This window comes from Pagrus major, chromosome 3, assembly GCF_040436345.1.
Source record: "Pagrus major chromosome 3, Pma_NU_1.0".
NCBI lineage: Eukaryota > Metazoa > Chordata > Actinopteri > Spariformes > Sparidae > Pagrus > Pagrus major.
Window position 1 is genome coordinate 12,221,417 of NC_133217.1, and position 23,958 is coordinate 12,245,374.

General features: G+C 40.7%; 1 protein-coding gene across 1 annotated transcript; it reads left to right on the top strand.

Moving 5' to 3' along the window:
- The first annotated feature begins 623 nt into the window (after positions 1–623).
- LOC140993908 (oxysterol-binding protein-related protein 3-like) lies at positions 624–21,293 on the top strand. The gene is made up of 22 exons (XM_073463469.1): positions 624–711; positions 9,161–9,352; positions 10,416–10,532; positions 11,431–11,484; positions 11,576–11,689; positions 11,855–12,007; positions 12,121–12,211; positions 12,405–12,508; positions 12,713–12,802; positions 12,926–13,085; positions 13,195–13,319; positions 13,426–13,557; positions 13,929–14,022; positions 14,532–14,767; positions 15,397–15,534; positions 16,319–16,382; positions 16,760–16,838; positions 17,582–17,726; positions 18,238–18,382; positions 18,562–18,688; positions 19,533–19,655; positions 20,505–21,293. Exons 2-22 carry the CDS (start codon positions 9,290–9,292, stop codon positions 20,599–20,601), a joined length of 2,451 nt encoding a protein of 816 aa, XP_073319570.1. The 5' UTR covers positions 624–711; positions 9,161–9,289; the 3' UTR covers positions 20,602–21,293.
- Positions 21,294–23,958: the final 2,665 nt, after the last annotated feature.

The following is a 23,958-nucleotide window of genomic DNA, read 5'->3' on the forward strand; positions in this document are numbered from 1 at the left end:
ACACAGAAATCAAGCAGCTTAAAGTTAGCTTCTTTGGCAACAAGGCTGAATGAATGAAAATTGTATGCTAATGGGTGTATTTGGTGTGAAAATCATTACTGAAACCAAAAAACAGTATCATACAGTCATTGGCACCTTACTCATTAAAGAAAATAACCATTAGGTGCATTTCTAATTAGCCTAGCATTGTGTCTGCCCTTTGAAAGTGCCCTTGTTTAAAGTTGTTTAGCCTACATTTAATATAGAAGTCAAGTAGCTTATTGTTAGCTAGCGAAAAATGTAGGCTAATGAGTGTATTTGGTGTGAAAATCATTACTGAAACCAAAAAACAGAATCATACAATAACAAATTAACACACAGTAGCACATTAAATCATTCATTTACATGACTTCACGTCACTTAAACAGCTGAGGCTCACCTGACACTCCTTTTGTCTGACCTAAACTCTCACCTTGATTGTCTATCTTTGACATTTTTTTGTCTACGTCACTCTCTGGTCCGTTCAAACAAACGTGTCCGCCCAGCCCCCGTTACCCCGCCCCCTCTGCTTCTTCCTCCATCGCGATTGGCTCAGCGACGCGTCGCTCACTCCTGCCCAACGAGCGAGCCCCGCCTCCTCCACGAAGCTCGGGCATTGAAGCGAGGAGCCACTCAAAGCCAGGCACTGTATCTCTCCACTGTTGGGATGCTGTAGCTTTCGGCCACAGAAACGTAAGCTTCTCTTTTCATTTATACTCATAACTCATGTGAAATTATCTGTGTTTCTGCTGCTGTTGTCCCGCTCTCCGTTTGAATGTAACGCCAGAGTTGACAGCGCTCCTGTCGTGTCTTTTTCGCTCGTCGCCTCAGCGCTGAAGTGAAATACCGCTTTCGATAGAATTATTAATGGACTTCTTCGTGACAGTTGGTGCCGAATTTGTACACGAGAGCCTTTAACCAGTCCGAAACTGATGTTTGGGGGTTTGTGGAGGGTGTGTGTGTGTGTGTGTGTGTGTGTGTGAGCGCAGGGTCACGACCACATGGGATATATGGGACATTTTGTCTGCGCTGACAAGTTTGAATTGCTGTGCTGGCTGTTAGCAACAGGAACTGAGCTGTGAGCTGAGAATTCAAACGGGACACCTGTGGTGTCTTCCCGCGGAGTTTGTCTCCTTTAATGACTATTTAATTCAGCCTGTCCACATTGCTCACTGTGCTGATATAATCCCCAACATAAGCAAACTAGTATTCTCTTACAATGTGGTTTTAATAAATAGCCTGATTCTAGTGAGCAGAGTGCTGCTAGTCTGGTCTGATTTGATGGTCATTCATTCAAAGTTGGTGTCTGTTTGGTGTTTTGTATTTTTGATAGGACAGCATACTTCCCACACAAACCTTTTTTTTTAGAGCTGATATTATTAGAGGATGAATTCATAAGTCGATCAACAGACACAATTGTTATTCGTTTCAGTCATTTCTTCAGTGCCACAAGTTCAAAGGTACCAGCTTCTCTAATGTGAATATAGACATATAAAGATGTGACAAGGGTCCCTGTGGTCTTGTCATGGATACTTTTGCTTGTAAGCAGGAAAAATGTGTAAATGCATGTTTTTCTTCATTCAACTCGCGTGCATCAAGAGATTGTTGACAAAATGAACCATATCTCAGGCGCACTGGTCCGACCACTGAAAGTGTGGACAGATTTCTGGGTGCACGTGTGACCAAAATAGTTGCACCCTGGAGCCCTGCTATTGGCAGTGTATTTACCTAGATTTGTGGAAGGCTTAGGTGCATTTGTGTGGTCAGAGGTTTCAGGGTCTTCCCTGAAGAAGAAGATTCATTCATCATTTCACACATCTACTTACAGAAAGTTGAAAAAGCTAGATCAGATAATACATATTTAAAACCCTTAAAGCATAATGATGAAATTTTCTAAATAAAACTATTAGAGCTATGATTTCGTTTTGATCCTTTCCACATTGCTTTTGATCTCATTTAGGTGGTGCCCAAACGGCTTGGGTGCTCCACCTAATCCTTTATAATGGGTGAGAAAACTCTGATCTTAAATCACTAATTAACTTTAATTTGTGAAATGATCATGAGCCGTTCAGCGTTCTCACTCCAGGCTTTTGTGGTGCTTGAGTGACTTTGTTTTTATACTGCCGTAAATCAATACTTGGCCTTAGCACCTCTTAGTCCAGACAGGATCGTTTTTCATGAGCAGTGATGGAATCACTATCACTGTGCCATTCACAGATTGCCTCCGGGCACACGTCGCCAGTTCAGCTGGTGTAAACAATACTGTTAATATATCCCAACTGAGGGTGAGGCTGGTTTACAGAGCTGTAATGATGTTATAGAAGATGTCTTGATTTCTACATTAGAGAGTAATGGAGGATAAAGACACAAAATGGGTTTAATTAGAATTAATCATAACTGCCTTTGTACAAACTACTGACAGTTGTTCTGTCTAATTTAACTGGCAGATTAGCTGATTAATCGATGAATCAGAATATTGATCGGCTGTTGTTAATACAAAATAAGAAATTTGAAGATGTCGTTGAGGGCTTTGGAAACGGATGTTTCTGACATTTTATAGACCAAATGATAAATCAGATTTCCTAGAAAATAACCGCGAGATGAATTAGCGATTCAAATAACAACGTATGTAATTTAAATGTGTATTTTGATAAAAAGTAATACGTTTACCGACTAATATTTCTGGTGGCAACGAGCAAAGGTAGCAGCCTTTAATCAACCAGTTGTCTAATCATACACGTTCCTATTATCTGCCCTATTGAAGTGCCCTTGAGCAAGACTGAGACGAACTCTCTACTGACTTTAGGTGGCGCTGTTCCAGACCGCCCCCCCCCCCCTGCACTCTTGTGATCTCAAGCCGACACAGGATAGCGCCACAGGAATCAATTAAGTCTATCAGTCAGCTGAGCCAAAATGTTTATTCCTGCTGCAACATTTCTGGGTGTAAACATCCCAGTGGCTGACGTGACTCACTGAGTTATCTCTGTGTCACTCTCTCCTTTCCACAACACCCACTTTAAAGCTGGTAAATACACAACACTCCTGCCTTGACTAATATACCAAGTGGCCACTCTGAGAACAGCCTGCCTGTCATCTCTTATGGTTTTATAAGGTTATAGGATGTTGTGCCCTACTTCCACTGATGCTCGTGTGAAATCATGTTTCCGCTGGTAACGGCACAGGGTCCTATAAATAGCCCCATGTTTTTTATGCCCTCAGATTTGCTATAAAGAACAAACTAACTGAACATATTCTCGTCTTTGCCTTGTTATTTTTGTATCCATGGCAACCCGTGATTGAGCAGCAGTACAAAGTGTCGCTTGTCTCAGCAGGAAAAGGACAGAAAGACATCTTTTGTGATGCGGCTTTTCAAAAATGCATCGGTCAAGAATCTGTGAGCTTGCGGGTTTTCAAGCTCGCTCTCTTTCTGTCTGTCAAGAGAGCACATGAAAATAACTTGACTGCTGAACGACATTTCTGGGCTGCTTTTTATCTCTTTGATCGGGAGCTGATGCCCACTTTAGTTTTTCTCTGCCTGTATACAGGAAACACAGGCACCGTATCACTTCCAGATGAAAAATGTTGCTAAAAACACATAGACATGAGGTCAGAGGTCAGGTGAGCTTAGTCCTACTCCCACCAGCCAGTCTAGAGCATATGCTGCAACATGTCCGTCTCTCTATTTCGTTATGAAATTTGGGCGTTGATGTATGAAGCAGTCAGATAATCTTGCCGGATGTGATCTATTTAAAGCGTCTTATGCCATCTCTCAGTTTGATAATCAGAGGATCATGCACAGCTTTAGCTCGAGATAAATCTACGAAGAAGCTTTACCGGAAGATTCTGACGCTCGAGTGGAGGTAAAGTCACAGATGGGCCATCTGTGAGGACCTTTTTGCAGTCCCAGTCAGCCAGTAATGGGGAGGATGTAGCCTACAACTATGTGGACTGCTCTGCTGTTTGCTAGAATGCGTATAGGCAGAAAGCAGATGGACTGGCTGCTAAGTCAATGTCTGTGTGTTTGTCATGCCAGGACTGGTAACTCCAGCCTGACAATTCCTCAGGCTTCAGCCTCGTTGTCTTGAGATCCTGTCATGGCAACTGGTGAACAACAGATGAGGCTTTGCTTGATGAAAGCCACAGGGCTTTCTGTAAACACACAGTATGTGTTGCCTGTAGCCATGCTCCACACAAAAAGGATGTAATGGTGGACGTAATGACTTGTTGATTCATTGTTGTTTGGATTTTAGTTGAATGATGCCTTTTGAAAGCAGCATTCCTGAACAACTCAAAGTGCTTTTCAGACTGACTGCTACGTTTTATCAGGGCTGAGAACCAATATTTGGAGCCAATGTGTTACTTTTGCAGTAAAAATTAAAATCTTTGTGTCAAAATGTATAATAACCAGTAATGCAATGTAACTCAGTACAAATAAATCAAGTATTGTACTTCTATTTTCTGCTACTTTATACTTCCACTCCACTACATTTATAGGCAAATATTGCACTTTTTTTTTCTCCACTGCAGATTCAGGTTATTCAATGCTGATAGACTGTTATTCAGTTTTAGTTTATTTATTTTACTTTGAAAAAAAAAAACATTTGGTATGTATCCTCATTTAAATTGGTGTCAAGATCTAGTACAAAACAGTTGACAACAGAAACAAAAAGGGATAGAATAAATACAAATAAGGAAATAAAAACAATAACGTATAAAGTAGAATAGAATAAATAAATAAATAAAAGAGTAATTAACATGTTATGTAACCAATCAGATAGTGTTGTGGGCAGGATATTGAGTGAGACCACAGAGTGGTGACTACACACAAAGAGAGGCATCTGAATCAGAGCCAAAATAATTTCATTGGTGATTGGACAAGAAAAACCCACAGATGCCCATAATCGTAAAAATACTGAATATCAGATCCTGTAAGCAGCCATAAGGGGAGTGTCTACCATCATTGGTTTCTCGGCTCATTTCCTGGCTCCCCGACCCTTCAGCGACACAGCTAGGGGTTGACTGATATGTTTTTTTCAGGGCCGATACTGTTTATAGTAATGCAGTAGACCAATAACCAGTAATTGGAACTGATATACATAACATACATATTTCTGAGACATGTATACATAGTCTACTTAATACTTTCACTCCACTACATTTATTTGATAAATTAAGATACTCGTTACTTTGCAAATTCAGATTAATTTCAGTGTTAATGGGCTATTACTCACGACATCAGATAGTGTTGGAGACACAGAGACCACACAGTGGTTACCACTTACAGAAAAGGGATGCTGCCTCAGAGCCAAAGCACTGCATTTCTAAATTGTATCTATTTTATCAGCGATCAGACACAAAAATCATCAATACCAATAATTGGAAAAATGCTGAATATCGGCCCAGATAATCGGTCTACCCCTAGACACAACCAGATATTTAGTTTAGTGAGCTCCTGGATCACGTCTTTGAAGGGTTCACACATTGTGATCGTCGCACGTAGGAGAGAGCACTAATTTGCCTCTAATCATGGGCTTTTTGTTGTGATCTTCATAAACTACAGCAACTGGAAAATCAGGGCTAAAATCCTGTCTTGTGAATTAACCAGTGGTTAAGAAACTGTTTTTTAAGTCCCGTCTTAAAAAAGGAAGTTTAGGGGAGATACCTGTTCTCCTTTTGAGGTAGTTGTAGGTACTTTTTCCTTCAGTGCAGCAAAAGAGAAAACATGCTAGAGGGGAAAAAAGAAGAGCATGCCTACATAACATTATTTGACTATGCATAGGTTGGTTGTCAGACCACACAGCACTTATGTTATGCAAAATGTTACCCATTGGTTTACGATACAGAGCAGAAACGACTACGTTACATGTCTCATTTGCATCTGCTTTATCTCTTCCGCCCTCTCATCAGCTGATCTCCTGAATGCTGACACGTAAAAGAAAGAAACACACACTTCCTTCACCTTTAAACCTGTCGTCCGCTCGTATGGGCCTTGTGACTCTGCGACATTGGCCCTCGCTGCTAGAATGACCCCTTTCCATCTTAACAGATCGTTTACAAGGTGCTGGGCCATTAATGATTGACTCCCATTACGTAAGACTGAAGGCAAAACCCCAGCACTTCTAGTCTTACAGTACAGCGGTGTACAACACTACAGTAATCACTCAGCCGAGGTAAGTAGGGCACTCAGTGGGATGTTCGGGGACTGACATCTCCCAGCTTCATTTGCAGATTTTTACAGTTCATCTGTGGCAGATAGTACTTTGGACTAATACGCAGCTTTCATACAAGCTTTTAAGCTACTGAAGTGAGGACGTGTCGTGAGGTAGGGACGCTTGAAATCGGTGCAGATGCGGTGGCAGTTTTTGAGGTTTTGCTCAAAGGAAGTGTTTTTTGCAAACTTTGCTGCTGAGTTGTGTGAGAGGGAAAGGGCTGAGGAATGGAAAGCAGGGCTGAATGTGTTATGTAAACTTGTGCTTAATGCTCATGCCCTTACTCACCACTTATCGTGTTTGTAATCATGATTGTATTCTTCCAAGAATTCAGACAGAGATGGAAATTTACCATTGAGGACCTGAGCTCCCACACTACATGCCAACAATACAGGTTTCATGGTTGGACGCAGCTTTTGTGGTTTAAAGTTTAGACCGATGTACATATTCAGAAGTTATGTGAAATGAATTCCTGAACCTGATTTATAACTGAAGCTTCAGAAGCTTCAGATGCAGCTGAAGAGGCCAGGCAAGTCACAGCCTGAAAAGTGCAAACACAACAGCTTGATAAGCTAATTTCCAGCTCCCAGAGTTTATCATTTGAAGCCCACTCAAATATTCTGTCTGTGCTCCAGAGCCTGTGAAGTAAGTGGGATGGCTGTGTGTTTCAGTCTGCTTTTAGCCCAGTGTTGACTCTGTGTTATGGTGTGTCGGGGGTATCGAAGCGCTGAGCACATTCTTTCCTGTCGATGACTCATGTCCTGGGCATGGTACTGACTGTAAGCGAGGCCTTGGGGAACTACACAAACACAAACTCAAACCACCGGACCGTTTGCACAGGATATAGTTAGCAGCAGCGTAGTTAAAATCGGATAGTTTACAAAAATTTGCATCCCCAGCACACACAAAGCACACAGGCTTTCCCTCACCACGTTAATCCAGCAGACAGGGATGTGCCCCGCTCACATGTACAGTACACAGCGTCCACACAAACACACCTGAGTTCAGTCTTTGACGGGATCAGCGTACAAAGGGAGTGGCATTAAAACTCAGAGAGGGAATAATAAAACACGCAGCCAGGTTGGGGCATGTCATTTGTGGCAAGGAGAGGAATGAATGTTACATCACAGTGAGAATGTGGTGTTCCCTGCTCAGCCAAAAGGCAAAAATCTTCAGATGCGTTAACTCATGTTGTTTGTTTTTACTGTAGTTTGGTTCAGAAAAGAGCTGGAACTAATGAGAATAACAAAAATATTGTGAAAAATACTCTTAACAGTGTCCCAGAGTCCAAAGTGACATCTTCAGATTGTTTCTTTTGTCAAACCAACAATCCAAAACCCAAAGACTCTTCCTATACTATCATGGATGCCAAAGAAAAGCAGCAAATCTTTACATTCAAGAAGCTGGAACCAGAAATTTGTTTGCCATTTGAAAATTTAGAAAAATAACTTGGGTGATTAAGTGCTTATCGAGTTTGAAATTAGTTTTCTTTCGATCGACTTGCAGCTCCAGTCTGGAATCGCAGAATTGCCACAATCACTGAGGGTACTCAATTAACAATGAATTGCAAAAATAACACATAATTCTAGTTTAGTCCTATATAACTCATTCGACATACACTGTCCCTGACTTCACAAGCCAACTGGCTTCAGATACACAACATTTGATTATGAATTTGTATTCAAATCTAAAAATGATGATAAGGGAGGAGAGGGCTAGGGGAAGCAGAGGAAGTCATATTTGCTTGAAGTACAACCCAGTGACGAAGCTGCAAGGAACCAGTTCTCGATTGTGCAGTATGCAGATGAAGTGAGCACTAAATGTTTGCTAATGGCAGCTGATCAGTGTTAGAAATATGTATTAGACATATTTGTTTAAACTGATAAGGAACAAGTGACTATAGAACAACTGTAGCTGCCTGAACTAGTGAAAGACTCAATTTGTCACTAATTTCTAAAATCTCTTTGAGTGGGAGATAGAGTATTTTCTGGGGAGAAAATACTATATCTATGTATTCGTATCAGTACTCTGAATGTATGGGCTTAAACCTGGACTAACCCATAAGTCGTTCATCCAAGCCTGAAATTGATATGAGTTGATCAGAAGTTGCTACCATTTATTATTTGTTAGAAAACTATTTACAGAACAGCGTCAGAATTGAGTTTCAGATGAGTGTTTTTGATCACAAGAGCAAAGGAACTATTTACAGGAGAAGAAGTTTTTATAATCTTGAATGAATAACCTTCAGTCAGCTACCCAATGAGGATTTTCCTACATCATGGGTACGGATATTTACACATTTTAATCAGATAATACTAAAAGAAAGTACAGTATCTGTGTTGCACATTATTGGTGTTCAGTTTGAGTGGTAGTAACATATGGCACAAGGAAGTAGAAGTGACCTCTAGAGTCCTAACTTATTTAAAACAAAAAAAGATTGTTTTGTTTGTAAGGTGCTCTGTACGCTCTAATAGGATTTTTTTTAATGTTTACCTGAGGCTCAAGTGCTTGTTTACATGTAGGCCTTTGATCATAAATCTTTTATGGTACAGTTATGATCATAAACACTGATGTTTTCTTTAAGTTTATATTTGTACCTAGCTCAAATTTATCTCAGTCAACACAATGCCAGACATCAGTCACAACATGTCTGAAGTCACATGATGGGAGTTGAACCCTGAGCTGTGACAGCTCATGATAAAAGATTATTTGCCTCTCATGTGTTTTTATCCAAGATATTTGTGTCTGGCTTCCTGAAAACAAAGCTACTTTGGGGATTTCATATCCTCAATTATCTTGTTCACAGTTAGTCAGACTCACACAGTGAGTAAGTGATTCCTCTCTGACTGCTTCTGCGTGCTGCTACTGTCCTCTTTAAAATAAGCAACCTTTGTGCGGCTCTGACATCAGTTCGTTTCAACCTTTCTCTGCAGTGCGGACTGTTTTGGCGTGGCCTTCAAAGGTCAGAGTGATGCTCCTGGCGGCTCTGCTGTGATCTCTGTTGCTGCGGTTTCCACAGAAACGAGACTACGGTGGGGAGAAGGCAGTCTGGTCGCAAAAAGATGACATCGCCGTCGCCCACTCACAGTGACAGCAGCGGCTCCTCCAAGCATGACAGTAACCAGGTGTGTGTTTGTGTGTGTGTGGTAATTTTAATGTACAGTATGTGAGTTTTTGTTAGTGCTTGCAGCCACTGTTAGCATTTCAGCATTTTGTTCTTCTTCTCAGTTAATATGAGCTGACCTCAGATTAGCTGAACTTAAATGCACCATGCAGTGTGGCACACCTAAGGCTATGAGGCATATCATTACTGTGCATGTGCTTGTGTTTGTGTTTGCTGTCTAGATCAAACAGTTGAAACTGACTTAATTCGTTAAGGTTGTTCTCTGTGACCAAACATTTAAGCTTTCCTAGAACTGCAAAGCCGCACTCTTTAAACACTGAAAATTGCTTTAAGCACAGTAACGCTTTGTTTAAGATCAACTGCATTGCAGTGATGACACTATCGCACTTAAAGGATAGGTTCACCCAAAATTTTGCCTTTATCTCCTCAACCCAATGTCAATGTAAAGTTGGGTGACATTTTGTAGGCTGCAAAACATTTCTGGAGCTTCACAGCAAAACAGTGTTGCATCATTCTCCTTAACAACTGAAATAGATGGGGACTTGTTTTAAAATATAGAGAATATTACAAAATGAATTCCAAAATTGATTTAAAAAGACATCATTTTTTAAAGTAGAAATCTGCTCTGTAGCTGCTAAGCTAGAAAGCGTTAGTGTGTACCCTGTCTGAAGTGGGTGCACAAGCTGGACCGCACGTCAAGGAAGTAAATACTGTCTTTTAAAATGAAGTTGGATTCTCGGGGCTTCCGGAGACTTGGATAATGCCTGATGACCTGTATGGAGCCGTTTTATTTTTTCGTTCAGGTGTTTTTTAAGTCCCTATCTACATTAGTTGTTTAGGAGAATGCTGCAACATTGCTCTGCTGTGTAGCTCGATACATTTTTCCATCATCCTGGGAGTGAGTAGATAATGCTGAATTTTAGAATTTTTGGGTGAACTTATCCTTCAAATGGCATCTGTGAAGATGATGATGATGATGTGTGTAATGTTTACATGTTTAGATTGGGTCTACTCCTGTTATTTCTGTCTAACTCATACAGTATTGCTCCCTTGTCTCCCTCCAGGACAGCTGGGAGATTGTGGAGGGGCTCAGGGGGGTTCCTGCCAGCATGCAGGAGCCTGACAGACAGGAGGGCATGCTGCTCAAGAGGAGGAAGTGGCCCATGAAGGGGTGGCATAAGGTGAGCACCTCGGCAGGCCTTTTAAAGCCCCAGACAGAAACACTTCTTATTATAGAACACTGCTGCTGCCCTTTATTGAACCAAAGACCTATTTTCACTCTGAACATGATTGCTTTTGATACAACGGCTGTCAGACAGCGAGCCACAGGGGTTTGCCTATATTTTGAGACTTTAAGGCTTGGTTTTCATTCATGGTATTTTTAAACTCTATACTGTATTCATCACATTTAGCTGTGTTTTCTAAAAGCACAGATGGTGTTCTAAAAAGCCTTATATCTATTTTGGTAAAGAAATATTACAATTATGAACGTTTTGTTCTTTCCTGATAACAGCATTGAACCGGCGATGCTTTAAGTCCTCCCTAAATGTTTAACTTGAGTCCTGACCTGCTGTCTTTAAATACCTCTCAGTCTATTTCCACATTTCCTCCTCTTCACCATTATAGTCCGCTGTATTTCCTTCTTTCCAGTCTTTCAGTCCCAGCTGATTACACTGTAGCCCTGACTCATCTTCCTCCCCCTCTTCTCTGCGTGTGAGTGTGCTTATGCATACCTGGAAAGTTCAGCCTTGCAACATGATGGGATTGCCACTTTTCATAGTCAACATTTTATCAGAATAGGAGGCCTTTAAAAGTGTTTTATCCGTGTATTCCTTTCTCCTGTAAAGATAAAGTGAGCAAGGTGCGCTTGTAAGCTGTTTTTATGTCTATACATGGTCATCATGAATGGCAGGGTCAAGGGAAAGTGGTGCAAAACTGCGTAATGTCTGCATACCTTTCTTTTAACTGCTGTGTTTAGCTGTTGTATAACCAAAGAGTGCATTAAACCTGTAATTCAGGTGTGTTAAGAGATGAAAAAAGAATAAGTCTTATGACTGAGTTTGATTTCTTCCCATTCAGAGATACTTTGTGCTAGAAAAAGGCATCTTGAAGTATGCAAAGCGTGGACCAGATGTGAGTATTGCATCAACAGCGCCATCTGTCTGTCACATTCTTGCATTCACACACATACAGACAAAAGCTAACAAAGTGTTTCGCTTCACAGCTGAAGAAGGGAAAGCTTCACGGCTGCATCGATGTTGGTCTCTCTGTCATGTCAATCAAGAAGAAAGCCATGTGCATCGACCTGGACACAGAGGATAACATCTATCACTTAAAGGTAACTCCATTTACAAAGTTTTGTTGAATTCATCATGAGTCAGTGCCATCTGTTAGAGATACCCAGTACATATAAACGACGCCTACATGGTTTCTGTTTTGTACAAAGATGCTAACAGCAGCGCTCTCAAAGTCTTGGCTCCTAATTTGACTTCATGTCCTCCAGGTGAAGTCTCCAGAGCTGTTTGAGGAGTGGGTGTCAAAGCTGCGTCATCACCGTGTGTTTCGGCAGAACGAGATCGCCATGTATCCCCACGAGAGGCACCTCTTCCACCCTCACACCTCGCCCTCCCCCTCCCTCAATGACTCTCTGAGAAAAGTAAGTTGTTCTGGTGCTCGTTTGTTTGAAATAATTTTTAAAATGATTTTGATGATGTATGTTTTGTGAGGTTGCATATGACACATCCTCATCCGTCTCTCCTTTAACAACAGAGGGCTACTCTTACCAAACAGGCGTCAATCCACCAGGCAAAGGTCAGTTCTTGGCTCCACTCCTCAGAGGACATGGACAAGTGCTGCAAAGGTTGGTTGCAGTTTTGTCGATATCTGTCCGCTGACTTATTGTCTCTTGGCCTCTGTGTCACCCTGCCTTGTCAACAGTGTCTTAAAGTGTGTCTCGCTGCAGTGAATCTTTCATGTTTTTATCTCTCATCATTGTGCCTGCATGCACCCAAACTTCTAATACTTTGACTAATAATGATCTCTCTTTCACTCAGACTTGGAGGAATGTGAGTCGTACCTGCTGGAACTCAACCTGCTGCTGAAGAGCATGGAGGTCCTTCACCGCACATACTCAGCCCCGGCCATTAGTGCACTACAGGTGAGCACATTAGGCACACAGATTAAGTCAGCTATGATGATCTGTGTCTCAAACTAGTCCTTAAATTTGATTTTTAAGAACGTGTAGGAACACTGTGCAAGACTGATTAAAAATAACTTTCAGTATTGACCTGATCACCCAAAAAAAAGGAAAGTGATTTTGTTTACCCCTTCCTTAATGCCTCGGTTTCTTTTGGTACCACAGGCGTCTACTTATGACATCCCCAAAAAAGAGAAGAGGCCAAGACGATGGCGATCCAAAAATAATGGCAAAGAAAGCAAAGCCACACTACAGGTACACAGTCAGCTTTTCTTTCTCCTGCTGATAATTATTTAAAAAATGTGTTCTCAATCATTCAGCAGTGGCAGTGAATTAACGGTGGACTGTTTTTGACCTTTCTTTGTTTTTGTCCACCAGGTCCCGAGCTGCATCTCCTCCCAGTCCCCTCGTCTCCACGCCTCAAACCCCAACCTCTCCACCACTGAGACAAACACCCAGGAAGTCTGTCCCGAATCTCCAGACTCACCTACAGATGTGTCCCGTTTACAGGAGGACTTCTGCAGGCTGGCCAACAACAGTGAGTCCCTTTTTTAAATAGAAAAAGATGATTTTTTTCCAAGTGTTTTTTTTATGTTCAGTGACAACTCTGTACCTGTTGTTCTCCCTCTTTAATTGCTTCTCGCCAGTCCACGCCACGCTGAAATCAACTTTTAGCTCCCTGGTAGCAGAGAGAGACAGACTGAGGCACACCATCGACCTGCAGGCCCCACAGCCGGTGCAGGTCATGGGCTTGAAAACCGCCTACGCCTCAGTGAGTGTCTCCGTGACTCAAAAATCATTGTTCCGCATGATTACACCACAAATCCCCCTATCACCACAGGTCTAATTCTACTCAACCGACTTCTTATTCTCATCAGGAATGTCCGGGCGGCTCTCACTCATTGGTCCACCAGGCGTCCAATGAGAGCAAAGCATCTATCCCAGAGTCCATATCAGAGTTTTTTGATGCTCAGGAGTACCTCCTCTCATCGTCCTCCTCTGAAAATGAGGTAAGAGACTATGTACGACCTTATCCTCTTCCTCATCCAACACATCACAAGTCACATCTGCAACAAGGTTATTATAGTTCACTAAAACAACTAAAAACTAAAACTAAGGTGTGAAAAAATATTTTTGTTAACTAAAATAGAAATAATAACAAGACTTTTGGAACCCTAACCCTTACTAAACTCACTAAAACAAAATAAAAATTTACAGGAAATGTAATTAGTTTTGGAGTGTAATTCCTTCAAGTCACAACAGACACTGGGGTATTTTTCTCTTCTGATGACTGCAGACTTTTGGGTTTGTATGTTTTTGTCCTCTTGACTCTACGCTCTGGTCGCTCGCTGACCTTTCTCCATCAATTTTCTGTCGCCAGGTGTCTGACGATGACTCGTACATCAGTGATGTCAGTGATAGCGTCTCCATGGATACCTACAGCAACGAGGGAGGCAGCGAGAGACACAACTCTGGTACACGATACAGTAGCAAGTTGTGCGTCTGTGTGTGTGGACAGAGAGAAAGTCAAAGAGACCTTATTCTGTCTTGTCTGGTTTAATGCACCTGAGTGTGACTGTAACTCAGCCTCTGTTTGCGTTTGTGTATTTTTCCAGAAAAGTGTCGGCACCTAAATGTCTGGGTTCTTAGAAATTACTCACTCGCCCTTTAAGAATGTGTTGAACATGACCACCGCCAACTTCCAGATGTATTTATAAACTCTGTGTTTAATTATACAGTGCATGAGAAAGGATCTGTGTTCAGGCATCATTAATTCACTGCTGCAGATGGTGTTCGTTTTACATTTTCTCTGCATAAATGTTTGCCTCCAGGTAGCACAAAACAGAAAAGTTGCAATTTAATGACATAATTGAGTTGCAATTAGAATTGTGTCTGGATTCATCTGGTTAAATCACACATTCATGCCACCACCTCTCTCCGTTTCCAGCTCTCAGTTGTCAATTTATTCTCTTCTCCCCTCTAGTTAGCAGCGTGGTGACCCTGGCTCGTCGGCGCTCCACGCTGCCCTCCCCAAGCCCCGACAGCAGCGTGAGCCTGTGGAATATCCTGAGGAACAACATAGGCAAGGACCTGTCCAAAGTGGCCATGCCGGTGCAGCTAAATGAGCCGCTCAACACACTGCAGAGGCTGTGTGAGGAGCTGGAGTACAGTGAGCTGCTGGACACCGCCAACCAGACCAATGACCCTTACCAGCGCATGGTGAGAGGAGCCTACACCTACACACATGCACAAAATAGTCTCACTCGAACATTGGTAAAAAACGTTACCATAAGAAAAAGACATTTGGAAGTTACCTCGTTATAAAATTTCAATGATGTTTCTGATGAACGTCAAACTAGCTGTGGTAGAAAAACACAGATAGGAACTGTGTTTCAAGCTCGGCGCTCATGCTCAGGCAGCCTTTTAAATGCTACTCTGATGTTCATCTTTTGCTTTGTGAGCGCTTCTGTTAGAGGCTTTGATAAATATTTCATATTTGCAAGAAAGAAGCTTTCAATTGTCTTTTTTTTTCTTCCTGGGCCTGTATGGAAGACTTTTTTTTCCCCAAACACACCTACGTACTGCAGAATATGCAACACACAATACTATGTAGAAATTTTGTACACAAACACACTTTACCTGCACCTGCAGACACACACACACATAGTTTATACATCCATACAAAAGTCCCATGTAAACACACTTCAAATCTGAGACACAGAATGGTGTCACACACGCTTACACATGCACACGTCACGTTCACATGTTCCTCATGTAGACAAACATGCCAATACCTTGAGCACGACCATGTAACAAGTGTGATTCATCCTCTCTCATTTTCTGTGCAGGTGTACGTTGCTACATTTGCAATAACTGCGTATGCATCCACCTACCATCGAGCTGGAAGTAAACCCTTTAACCCTGTCCTGGGAGAGACGTATGAGTGTGACAGACCTGATAAAGGCTTCAGGTTTATAGCTGAACAGGTGAGACCTCACATGGTTGAAATCATGAGACAGACTAATTTTTATGCAAATAAAAGGTCTTGCATGCAGCATCTCTATGTGAGTGACTTAAATTTTAGTTTTGTTTCCAGTGAGATATTTTTAATAGAATGCTGTTGTAAACTTTATTGTTGCTGTTCTATAAACAATATTTAGTTACATTTAAAATATTTATCAATTTGAATCCTGTTCTGAATTAAATTATCATTTAAAACAAACAAACAAATTCTTTAGTAATGAAAAGGGAGGTGTAAAAGTATTTATGAATTACTGGGCCAATGAGAGTATGGTTAACATGGAGATAAAATCATAACGATTCAATGACCGTCTCTTTCTGATTGTGTATATTTTATGTCTCTATTTATTTAAGAGTATAGCACAGGCCTTCATTGCATGGTTGCATCCCTGCACAATGGTCTGGTTGTCTCATGTCAGAGGTATCAATGAAGTCCTTGTACACTGGAAGAACAGCGCCCTCTTCCCGTGCTAAGCAATTTACAAGACTCCTCACAAAATCCATCCTACAATGTAAAGCAGAAATGTGCTCTAACCTGTCGTTCTTCTCTGTGGTGGTCTTTTCTGTTTACAGTAATTATAATGATACCTCAATATACATGTAGTGATTGTTTAAAGCTGGTATCAACTTTCCCATGTTTTGTTTTTGACTGATTCATGATACGACTTCCTGGGCGACGCTGTCTGCTGTGGTAAAGCTTTTGATAAAGTGCCTTTATCTCATCTTTTGTCTCTGCTCTTCATTTCCCAGGTGAGTCATCACCCACCTGTGTCAGCATGTCATTCTGATTCAAGGAACTTCAGCTTTTGGCAAGGTGAGCATGTTTGAAACAAGAGTCCCATTTCCCCTCCGCTTGTCTGGGGCTTTTTTGAAGATTGCATCAGAGCCGCCACACCTTTATTTCAGAGTGTTTGTGACTTGCTGTAGGATATATTTAAGGTGAAAATTATTGTAAAGTAACCTCATGTTGCCTTGGCGATCAATCTGCATGACAATTAGGTGCTTGATATCTACACACTGTGACAAATCACTGTAATAATAATAATAACATGACCTCATTTGTAAACTCCCACACTTAGAAATCTGTTTAAAACAACTCAACAGCTATAGCTAGTCAGAGGAACCACCTTGTTTGAATTTCTCTAAAAAAATTAAAAAAAAATCTCACCTGTTATTTTGTGTTTCTTTTAGATGTTCGATGGAAAAATAAATTCTGGGGCAAATCCATGGAAATTGTTCCCATGGGAACCACCCATGTCACACTACCTGCGTAAGTCCTCTACTCTTTTATTTATTGTGTGTGGGTGTGTTTTTGCATGTGCATGAGTGTTTGCACTCTTTTATGTTTAATATGAGTGCCCATGTCATTGGACACAGAAAAGGTTGTAAGTGTAAGCACAAATTATGAAACAACATGCATTGTTGACCTATTAAAGGGGTATTTCACCACTGGAAAGATGTTTTTTTCATGAAGCTGAGCTGTAACTATGCTACATGACCAGAGAAAATAGAGGAAAAAAGGCTGCGGTATTCCCTTTTGCTCAAAATGTAGACAACCTACAACAACCGGAACGCACTGGGTTGCGCTGGACAAAAAAACTCTTCTGCTGGTGTGTGATGTACTGCCAGTTGACCAGTGCTTTGTGGTTTAGGCTGCTCCATTTCAAGCAGGAATAAATGGTGGCCTGGTGACAAACTTTCTCGTATTACAGCTACACAGTACACAAAAATATGTTTCTGAAAACACGAATAGTGCAGTAACAGAATCTTGATTCTTATTTGATCAGCACCGCCTAGGCAGACAGTTTGATCTGTTGAGTTTCGTGAGCCAACCCTCTCTCAGTCCGACTGTCTGTGGAGGCGGGCAGACAAGAAATGTGGCAGTGCAATCTGTAGTTCAAACCACAGCACTGTATTTCTAAGTGATGGAGGAAAACTAAACATTGTTCATTTGCATTTACTACCCACATTGTGGTGCTACTAAGCTTAAAATTTCTTTTTTGATATCTGCAGGTTTGGGGACCACTACGAATGGAACAAAGTGACGTCCTGCATCCATAACATCCTGAGCGGCCAGCGCTGGATTGAACACTACGGAGAGATGTCCATCAAAAATATCAACAGCGATGCCTGCCAGTGTAAAATCACATTTGTCAAGGTCAGGAAGAGTAGATATTCAAATCACTGTGTTTATTTTAAATGTCTGTGCACCAATTGTGATGACAGAAGCAGATCTTTGTTCCACAATTTAAATTGGGTAAAATGTGTTTCATGGCACGTCTTGTGATATCCACATGAACCTCTTTCAGACTATTGTTAGTATCACAGTTGCCTCAAGTAAACTTTGTCGTCCACTGAACAGACACTTGAAATTTGTTCATTTGTAAAGAGATTCTGCAGTTTTCTTAAATGTGGTGCTGCCTACTGAAACATATGCTTACTTGCAGTATCTTTACTATCAAGGTGATCCACGCCATCTTGTGGACAAAGATAGGAACTGAATTTTCAAAACATGAGCACGGAAAATTACACATCGTGATCTGACATAAATCATACAGTATTTATTACACAACTGTTAAATGTGATACTTAGGATGATTGCTCCTATTTTGTGTAATATGTTTCTTCCATATAAGACTTTCAAACTTTCTACCTTTTTGTTTTCTCTAGGCAAAATCATGGAGCTCTACAGTGAACGAGATAGAGGGCGTGGTTACAGATTCAAAAGGGAAAGTCGTACACTCCATTTTTGGAAAATGGCACGACTCTGTGTTTCAAGGCCACCCACCTTCTGCCACATGTATCTGGAGAGCAAGTGAGTGTTTGGTCCCTGGAGATTTCAGTGATTAAGTTTTTAGTCTACAGCACTGCAGTCATACAAAACTGAGCTTGACACAACATGACAGCTGTCTCTCTCTCTCTCTCTCTCTCTCTCTCACTCTCTCACTCTCTCTCTCTCTCTCGGAATGTGTGTGTGTGTGTGTGTGTGTATAGACCCCATGCCAGGGGACCAAGAACAGTACTATGGCTTCACCCAGTTTGCAGTGGAGTTGAATGAGCTGGACTCCACCCTGAGACCTCTGCTGCCCCCCACAGACACACGCTTCAGGCCGGACCAGAGGTCGGCACTCTTTACCTATCTGCAATGTTTATTTGTAGCTGCCATATCAGACCATTTGGCCCAAAACATGGTTTCGTCGGCCAAGTCTGGTCGAGCCAATGTGGTGTGAAGCAGTAAATGTCTGAAGTATGAGCATAACCATGGCAACAGACTTTGGAAATTTAGATCTAGGGGAATGAGATCGAGAGAATCTTTGTTTTTCTCATATATAGATTTTATTTTAGCAAGATGGTGTTTTTTTTTTAAGAAATCATTTCCTACATGTATTAGCTTGGATGAACAACAGTCAAATAAAAGGTTATTAAATGGCAACAACCCAAATTCTCCACTACACTTGTGGCAGAATACTCAGAGCTGCTTCTGTGGTAGTTCCTACCACAATAGGTGTCACCTGTGAAGTTTCCTGTCTGCATCATGTTCGCTGTGACGCTGTCGAGCTGAAAAAAATCTGTCGACAGGCAGACAAGGTGAAGACAATACCAACTGTTCTAGAGTAGACAGAAGGGATTGGAACTGGGTTACAGTGATCTGCAACTTTAAACAAATGTGGGCTATTGGCGTAAACTGGGGCACCAATGGCCCCTTTCCTACTTTCCACCTCCCTTGTTCTGATACTTGCTTGGAGGTCACCCATCTTCAAACTTCATTTTGAGCTCATCTCCACAAATGAAACGTTCTATAACTGGATATTGCACAGTTGTGACATCACCATTTAGTTAAAAGAAATGTTTTTAATTGTTGTTTAAAAATTCCCACAGAGCTTGAATCTCTTACAGCCTACTTTAGTGGTTTTGGTGTTTATAAAAGGCTATCCTAACCCCCTAGTTTTGTCCTTTCTGTCCAGGCTGTTGGAGGAGGGGAACACAGAAGGAGCTGAGGAGCAGAAGCAGAGGATAGAGCAGCTCCAGAGGGAGAGGAGGAAAGTGCTGCAGGACAACAACATGACACACCAGCCACGCTTCTTCAAGTACGCTGCTGTTTTATTGTCTTTGTGAGCAACCAACCACAGGGTTTGCATGTGTTTTTCCATGTAATTGGCCTGTTGCATATGATCAGAGATCACCTCCATAGCAGCAAGAGTGTCATGTGGTGTAAATCTCTGTGACTGTCACAGTCTGCAGACTTCGGATGAACAAACTGGGTTGTTAAAATAACTGTTGAGCTCATCGTGACAAAAAAAGTTATTTTTGTTTGTTTTGTCATTGTCCTTTTCATCACATCCATTTCAGGAGGAATAAAATGTCTCATCACTTCTCAGACTCAATTCGTTGTTAACTTTTAGTTATTCCTCCCTTTTATTAATCCTCCCTTTTATTAATCCTCCCTTTTATTACAAAACAAATTGCAGAATAAATACTGATAATGAACCATATAAAGAAACCAAAACTTAAAATAGAACTGTTTTTGCATGAATCAAGTCATTTATTGATTATTCTGGAAACTGTTGTGGTAATTTAAAGGCACAGTTCACCCCAAAATAAAGAAATATCTATTTCTTCCCCTCACCTGTAGTACTATTAATCAGTGTAGATCAGTTTGGTGTGAGTTACAGAGTTTTGGAGATATTTTGGAGATGGGTGAGGTTGCTAGCTTACTGAGCTAACTTAGCAAGCTAATGTTTAAGCTCTGCCAAGGAGGACAGCATATAATGTTTACATCCTGCGCTGTCATTAGCACGAGCCTCTGGAAAGGGACATCGCTGTTGGAGTGAATTGACCCTTTAATAGGCTAAACATTTGACAGGTATTGTGAGTGATGAACTCATCCAAGATGTATCAAGTGTATCAAATTGATTATATTTGTGTTGTGTTGGCAGGAAGTCTAAAAACGACACGTGGGTGAGCAACAACTCGTACTGGGAGCAGCGCAGAGACCCTGGCTTCATTAAAATGGACTTCCCTGTGCTGTGGTGACCTCTGGATTTAACCAAACCTCTCCACTACAACTTATCATAGATAGGGAAGTTTAAAAACTGAACTGAGACCAGTGTCCAAGTGTCCTGACCTGGTTAAAACAAGCTGCTTCATGTCATGGTAACCCAAACCTAAATGGACTTCCTGCTTCCTCTTTCGGGACTGAGCAGAGCCTGTAGAACTTGTGATGATTTTGTTTTCTCTTGTTTATTATGTTTCTCCTTCAGGTTACATTCCCTCCTCTCATTATCAAAACTGTCATTTCCATAGATTCGTATCATTATGTTCTGTTTCATCTCAGCATTTACCAAAGTGCCTTTTTATTGCAGTGCCTCACTCAATCAACTGCTGGAGCAGTCATGCAAAAACACTTTTATTCAGAGACTTTAAAAAATCTTGTGGATGATGTCAGTATGATATGTGGAGAGAAAAGGATCAGGGTTGGAAATGAACTTGTTCAAAAGGTCAAAACCTGCTCAAGTATTCCTCCATCCAGTCAGCATCATGATGTTTTTCATTAGTTAAACAAGTGGCTGATCAGAGGTTGTAATAATAAAAGAGGGACTTCAGACTTCTTGCTGCCTTGTTAGAATCACGACTGTCAAAGACTGTGGACAATGTTTATCAATGAGGAAAACAGCAATAATACTCTATGTTCAAAGAAGATAATAAACTGTACAATGGATGGACAAGTTATAATGTGTCACATTTTGGTTTGTCTTTTTTTGCATGTCTATTCATTCTGTTTAAACCTGGCATTTCAGCACAGTTGCAGATAAAGATAACTACATTAATATTATTATTATTATTATTATAACACTTAATGAAAAAGATAGATGTAGTCATTTCAAAAATCCACAACATGTTTTCAAGATTCTGCTTCGATCCATATTTGTTGGTGTTTAGCTGTGTCAAAAACAACATTTTCACTGCGGTCAAAAGCAGTTTGCTGTCCTGCTTGTGGCACACAAAGCAAGGCACGTGCCTGTTTTCACAGGGCCGTCCAGCAGAGATGTTCAGCTTTTCAATAAAATTTATTTAATTATTCAAATTTGAGAAGTTTGTAATTTGTATTTTTCGGGGGGCAGAAAAAAAGAGCTAAATAAGAGCTTGTATTTGTATATTTAAACACCTAAAACATATGATTTAATACTTCTTATTTTTAAAAGAGACACATTTTTATTTGTATTTTAAATAATTTTGTCATACTAGTATTTTGTATTTTATTTTGGTATATCTGATGAGTGAGTATTTGTCATTTGTAATGAGATGTATTTGTGCCCATCTCTGGGTAGTGGCGCATTTAGCTGTTAAGGTCACAAATATTTTTCTCAAGAGTTTATGAAGACCAGACAGGATACCTAACTATTACAGAGGTTCCTTCAAAGAGACTGCACCTTAAAGCGCCATTATGTCCACATTGTGTTTGTGCATCAGGGGGCTGTGGACTGTTATCTCCACATCTGAGTGACAACTCCCTGTTGGCCTTTACAAAGTTACTACTTATCACCACTGGCAAGCATGTCACAAACCAAAATGCAATACACCCACCCACATATTATTTCTGTGCACAAACAACACTGACCCCAGAATATGTTGTCCTTTCACAAAAAACAGGGTTTCCACCAATTTTAGAAACTCATTTTTAAAATGAGGTTTCTGACACCATAGTGTTAACATCTGGCACTGCTGCATTGGCAATATATTTGAATAATGACATTTTGTACAGTTATTCAATGTCTCCAGAGGATAAATCTCACTGACTTTGGTGACATCATTTAGTGCAGACATACATGATGAATAAGATGAAATTGAGTGACATTTTCTTAATTTATTTATTTAATTAACACCCGCGCATAGTCAGCACTGCAGTCTATACTTGAAACTAGCCTGACTAGATTAAATCTGAAGATTATTTCACTTTGTTTTCTGACAAATTGTTGCTATAATAAATCAATCAATCAAAATTTATTTATAAATCACATTTAAAAACGACAACAGCTGACCAAAGTGCTGTACAATAAAACCGAAATTGCTAACATAGTAAAAACACAAAGACCAGTTAAGAAAGCCAAAGAATAAAAATGTGTTTTGAGGCGAGATTTAAAAACAGGCAGTGTGGGGGCCAGCCTAACATCTAGAGGCAGCTCGTTCCAGAGTTTGGGAGCCACAGATGCAAAAGCATGATCTCCCCTGTGCCTCAGCTTTGACCCTGGGACAACCAAGATCAGCTGGTCGGTGGACCTGAGTGACCTTGATGGGACATAAAGTTATAAAAGGTCAGTAAGGTAGGCTGGAGCTAGCCCGTTAAGGGATTTGTAGGCAAACAATAAAATCTTAAAATCAATCTTAAAATGTACAGGGAGCCAGTGAAGAGAGGCCAGTATGGGTGAGATGTACCGCGTGTCACCAGTCAGACAGATATTCTCACGGTAGGGACAAAAAAATACAGCAGCCATCTTGTTTTTCTCTCTTTTCTGGCCTCTACTTAAAGGTGCACTGTGCAGTTTTGGAAAAGAAATTACCACTTGGAAAAGTGATTATTCTATGACATTATTATTAAGGTAATAATACAAACCCAGAAATACATTTATTAGAAATATTTATTTGATAGCTCTCCATAACGATAATAATGATTTTATTTATTTTTTCATTTTTCATTTTTTATCTCATTGAAATTGTCTGAGGACATAAAAATTCTAAAAAAAATAAAAAATCTAAACATTTGAAAAACAACAACAACAGAACATAAAAAGGAAACAACTTAAAAAGACACAATTCCGGGACTTTGATCTCCAGACATTAAAGCACTTCCATTCTGTGCATCAGCAGTATATTAACAGCAGAGCTGATACAAATTAATTTCACTTGAAAACCTTTAACAGGTGATCATTGCAGGTCTTGACATATTTCACAAGTGTTTAGACAGTAGTTTTATCTGAGAACTGTTCAACAGGCGATCATTGTGAGACAGACAACAACTCCAGACAGCAAGACAAGATGACACTTTTTCATACAGTTCAGTCAACCTACAACAGCACCATGGCTCTGATCTCCAACTTTGTTAGCGGGACAGAGAAGGAGGCTCTTGTCAAAGAGGTGGAGGAGCTGAAAACTCAGCTCCGAAGAGCAACGGAACACAATTCCGAGCTCTCTGCCGACCTGGAATTAGAAAGAAATGAAACCAATACTGTCTGGGAGCAGATTCTGTATTTGAATACTGAGCTCCATCGAGAGAAAAGCTGCAGAAAGATTAATAGAGACCTTTTACTGAAAGAAAGACTCGAGTGTGACATGCAGCACAAGGTGATTGTCGAGCTTAGCCAAGAGCTGGAGGAAATGCAAAGTAAGTTGGAT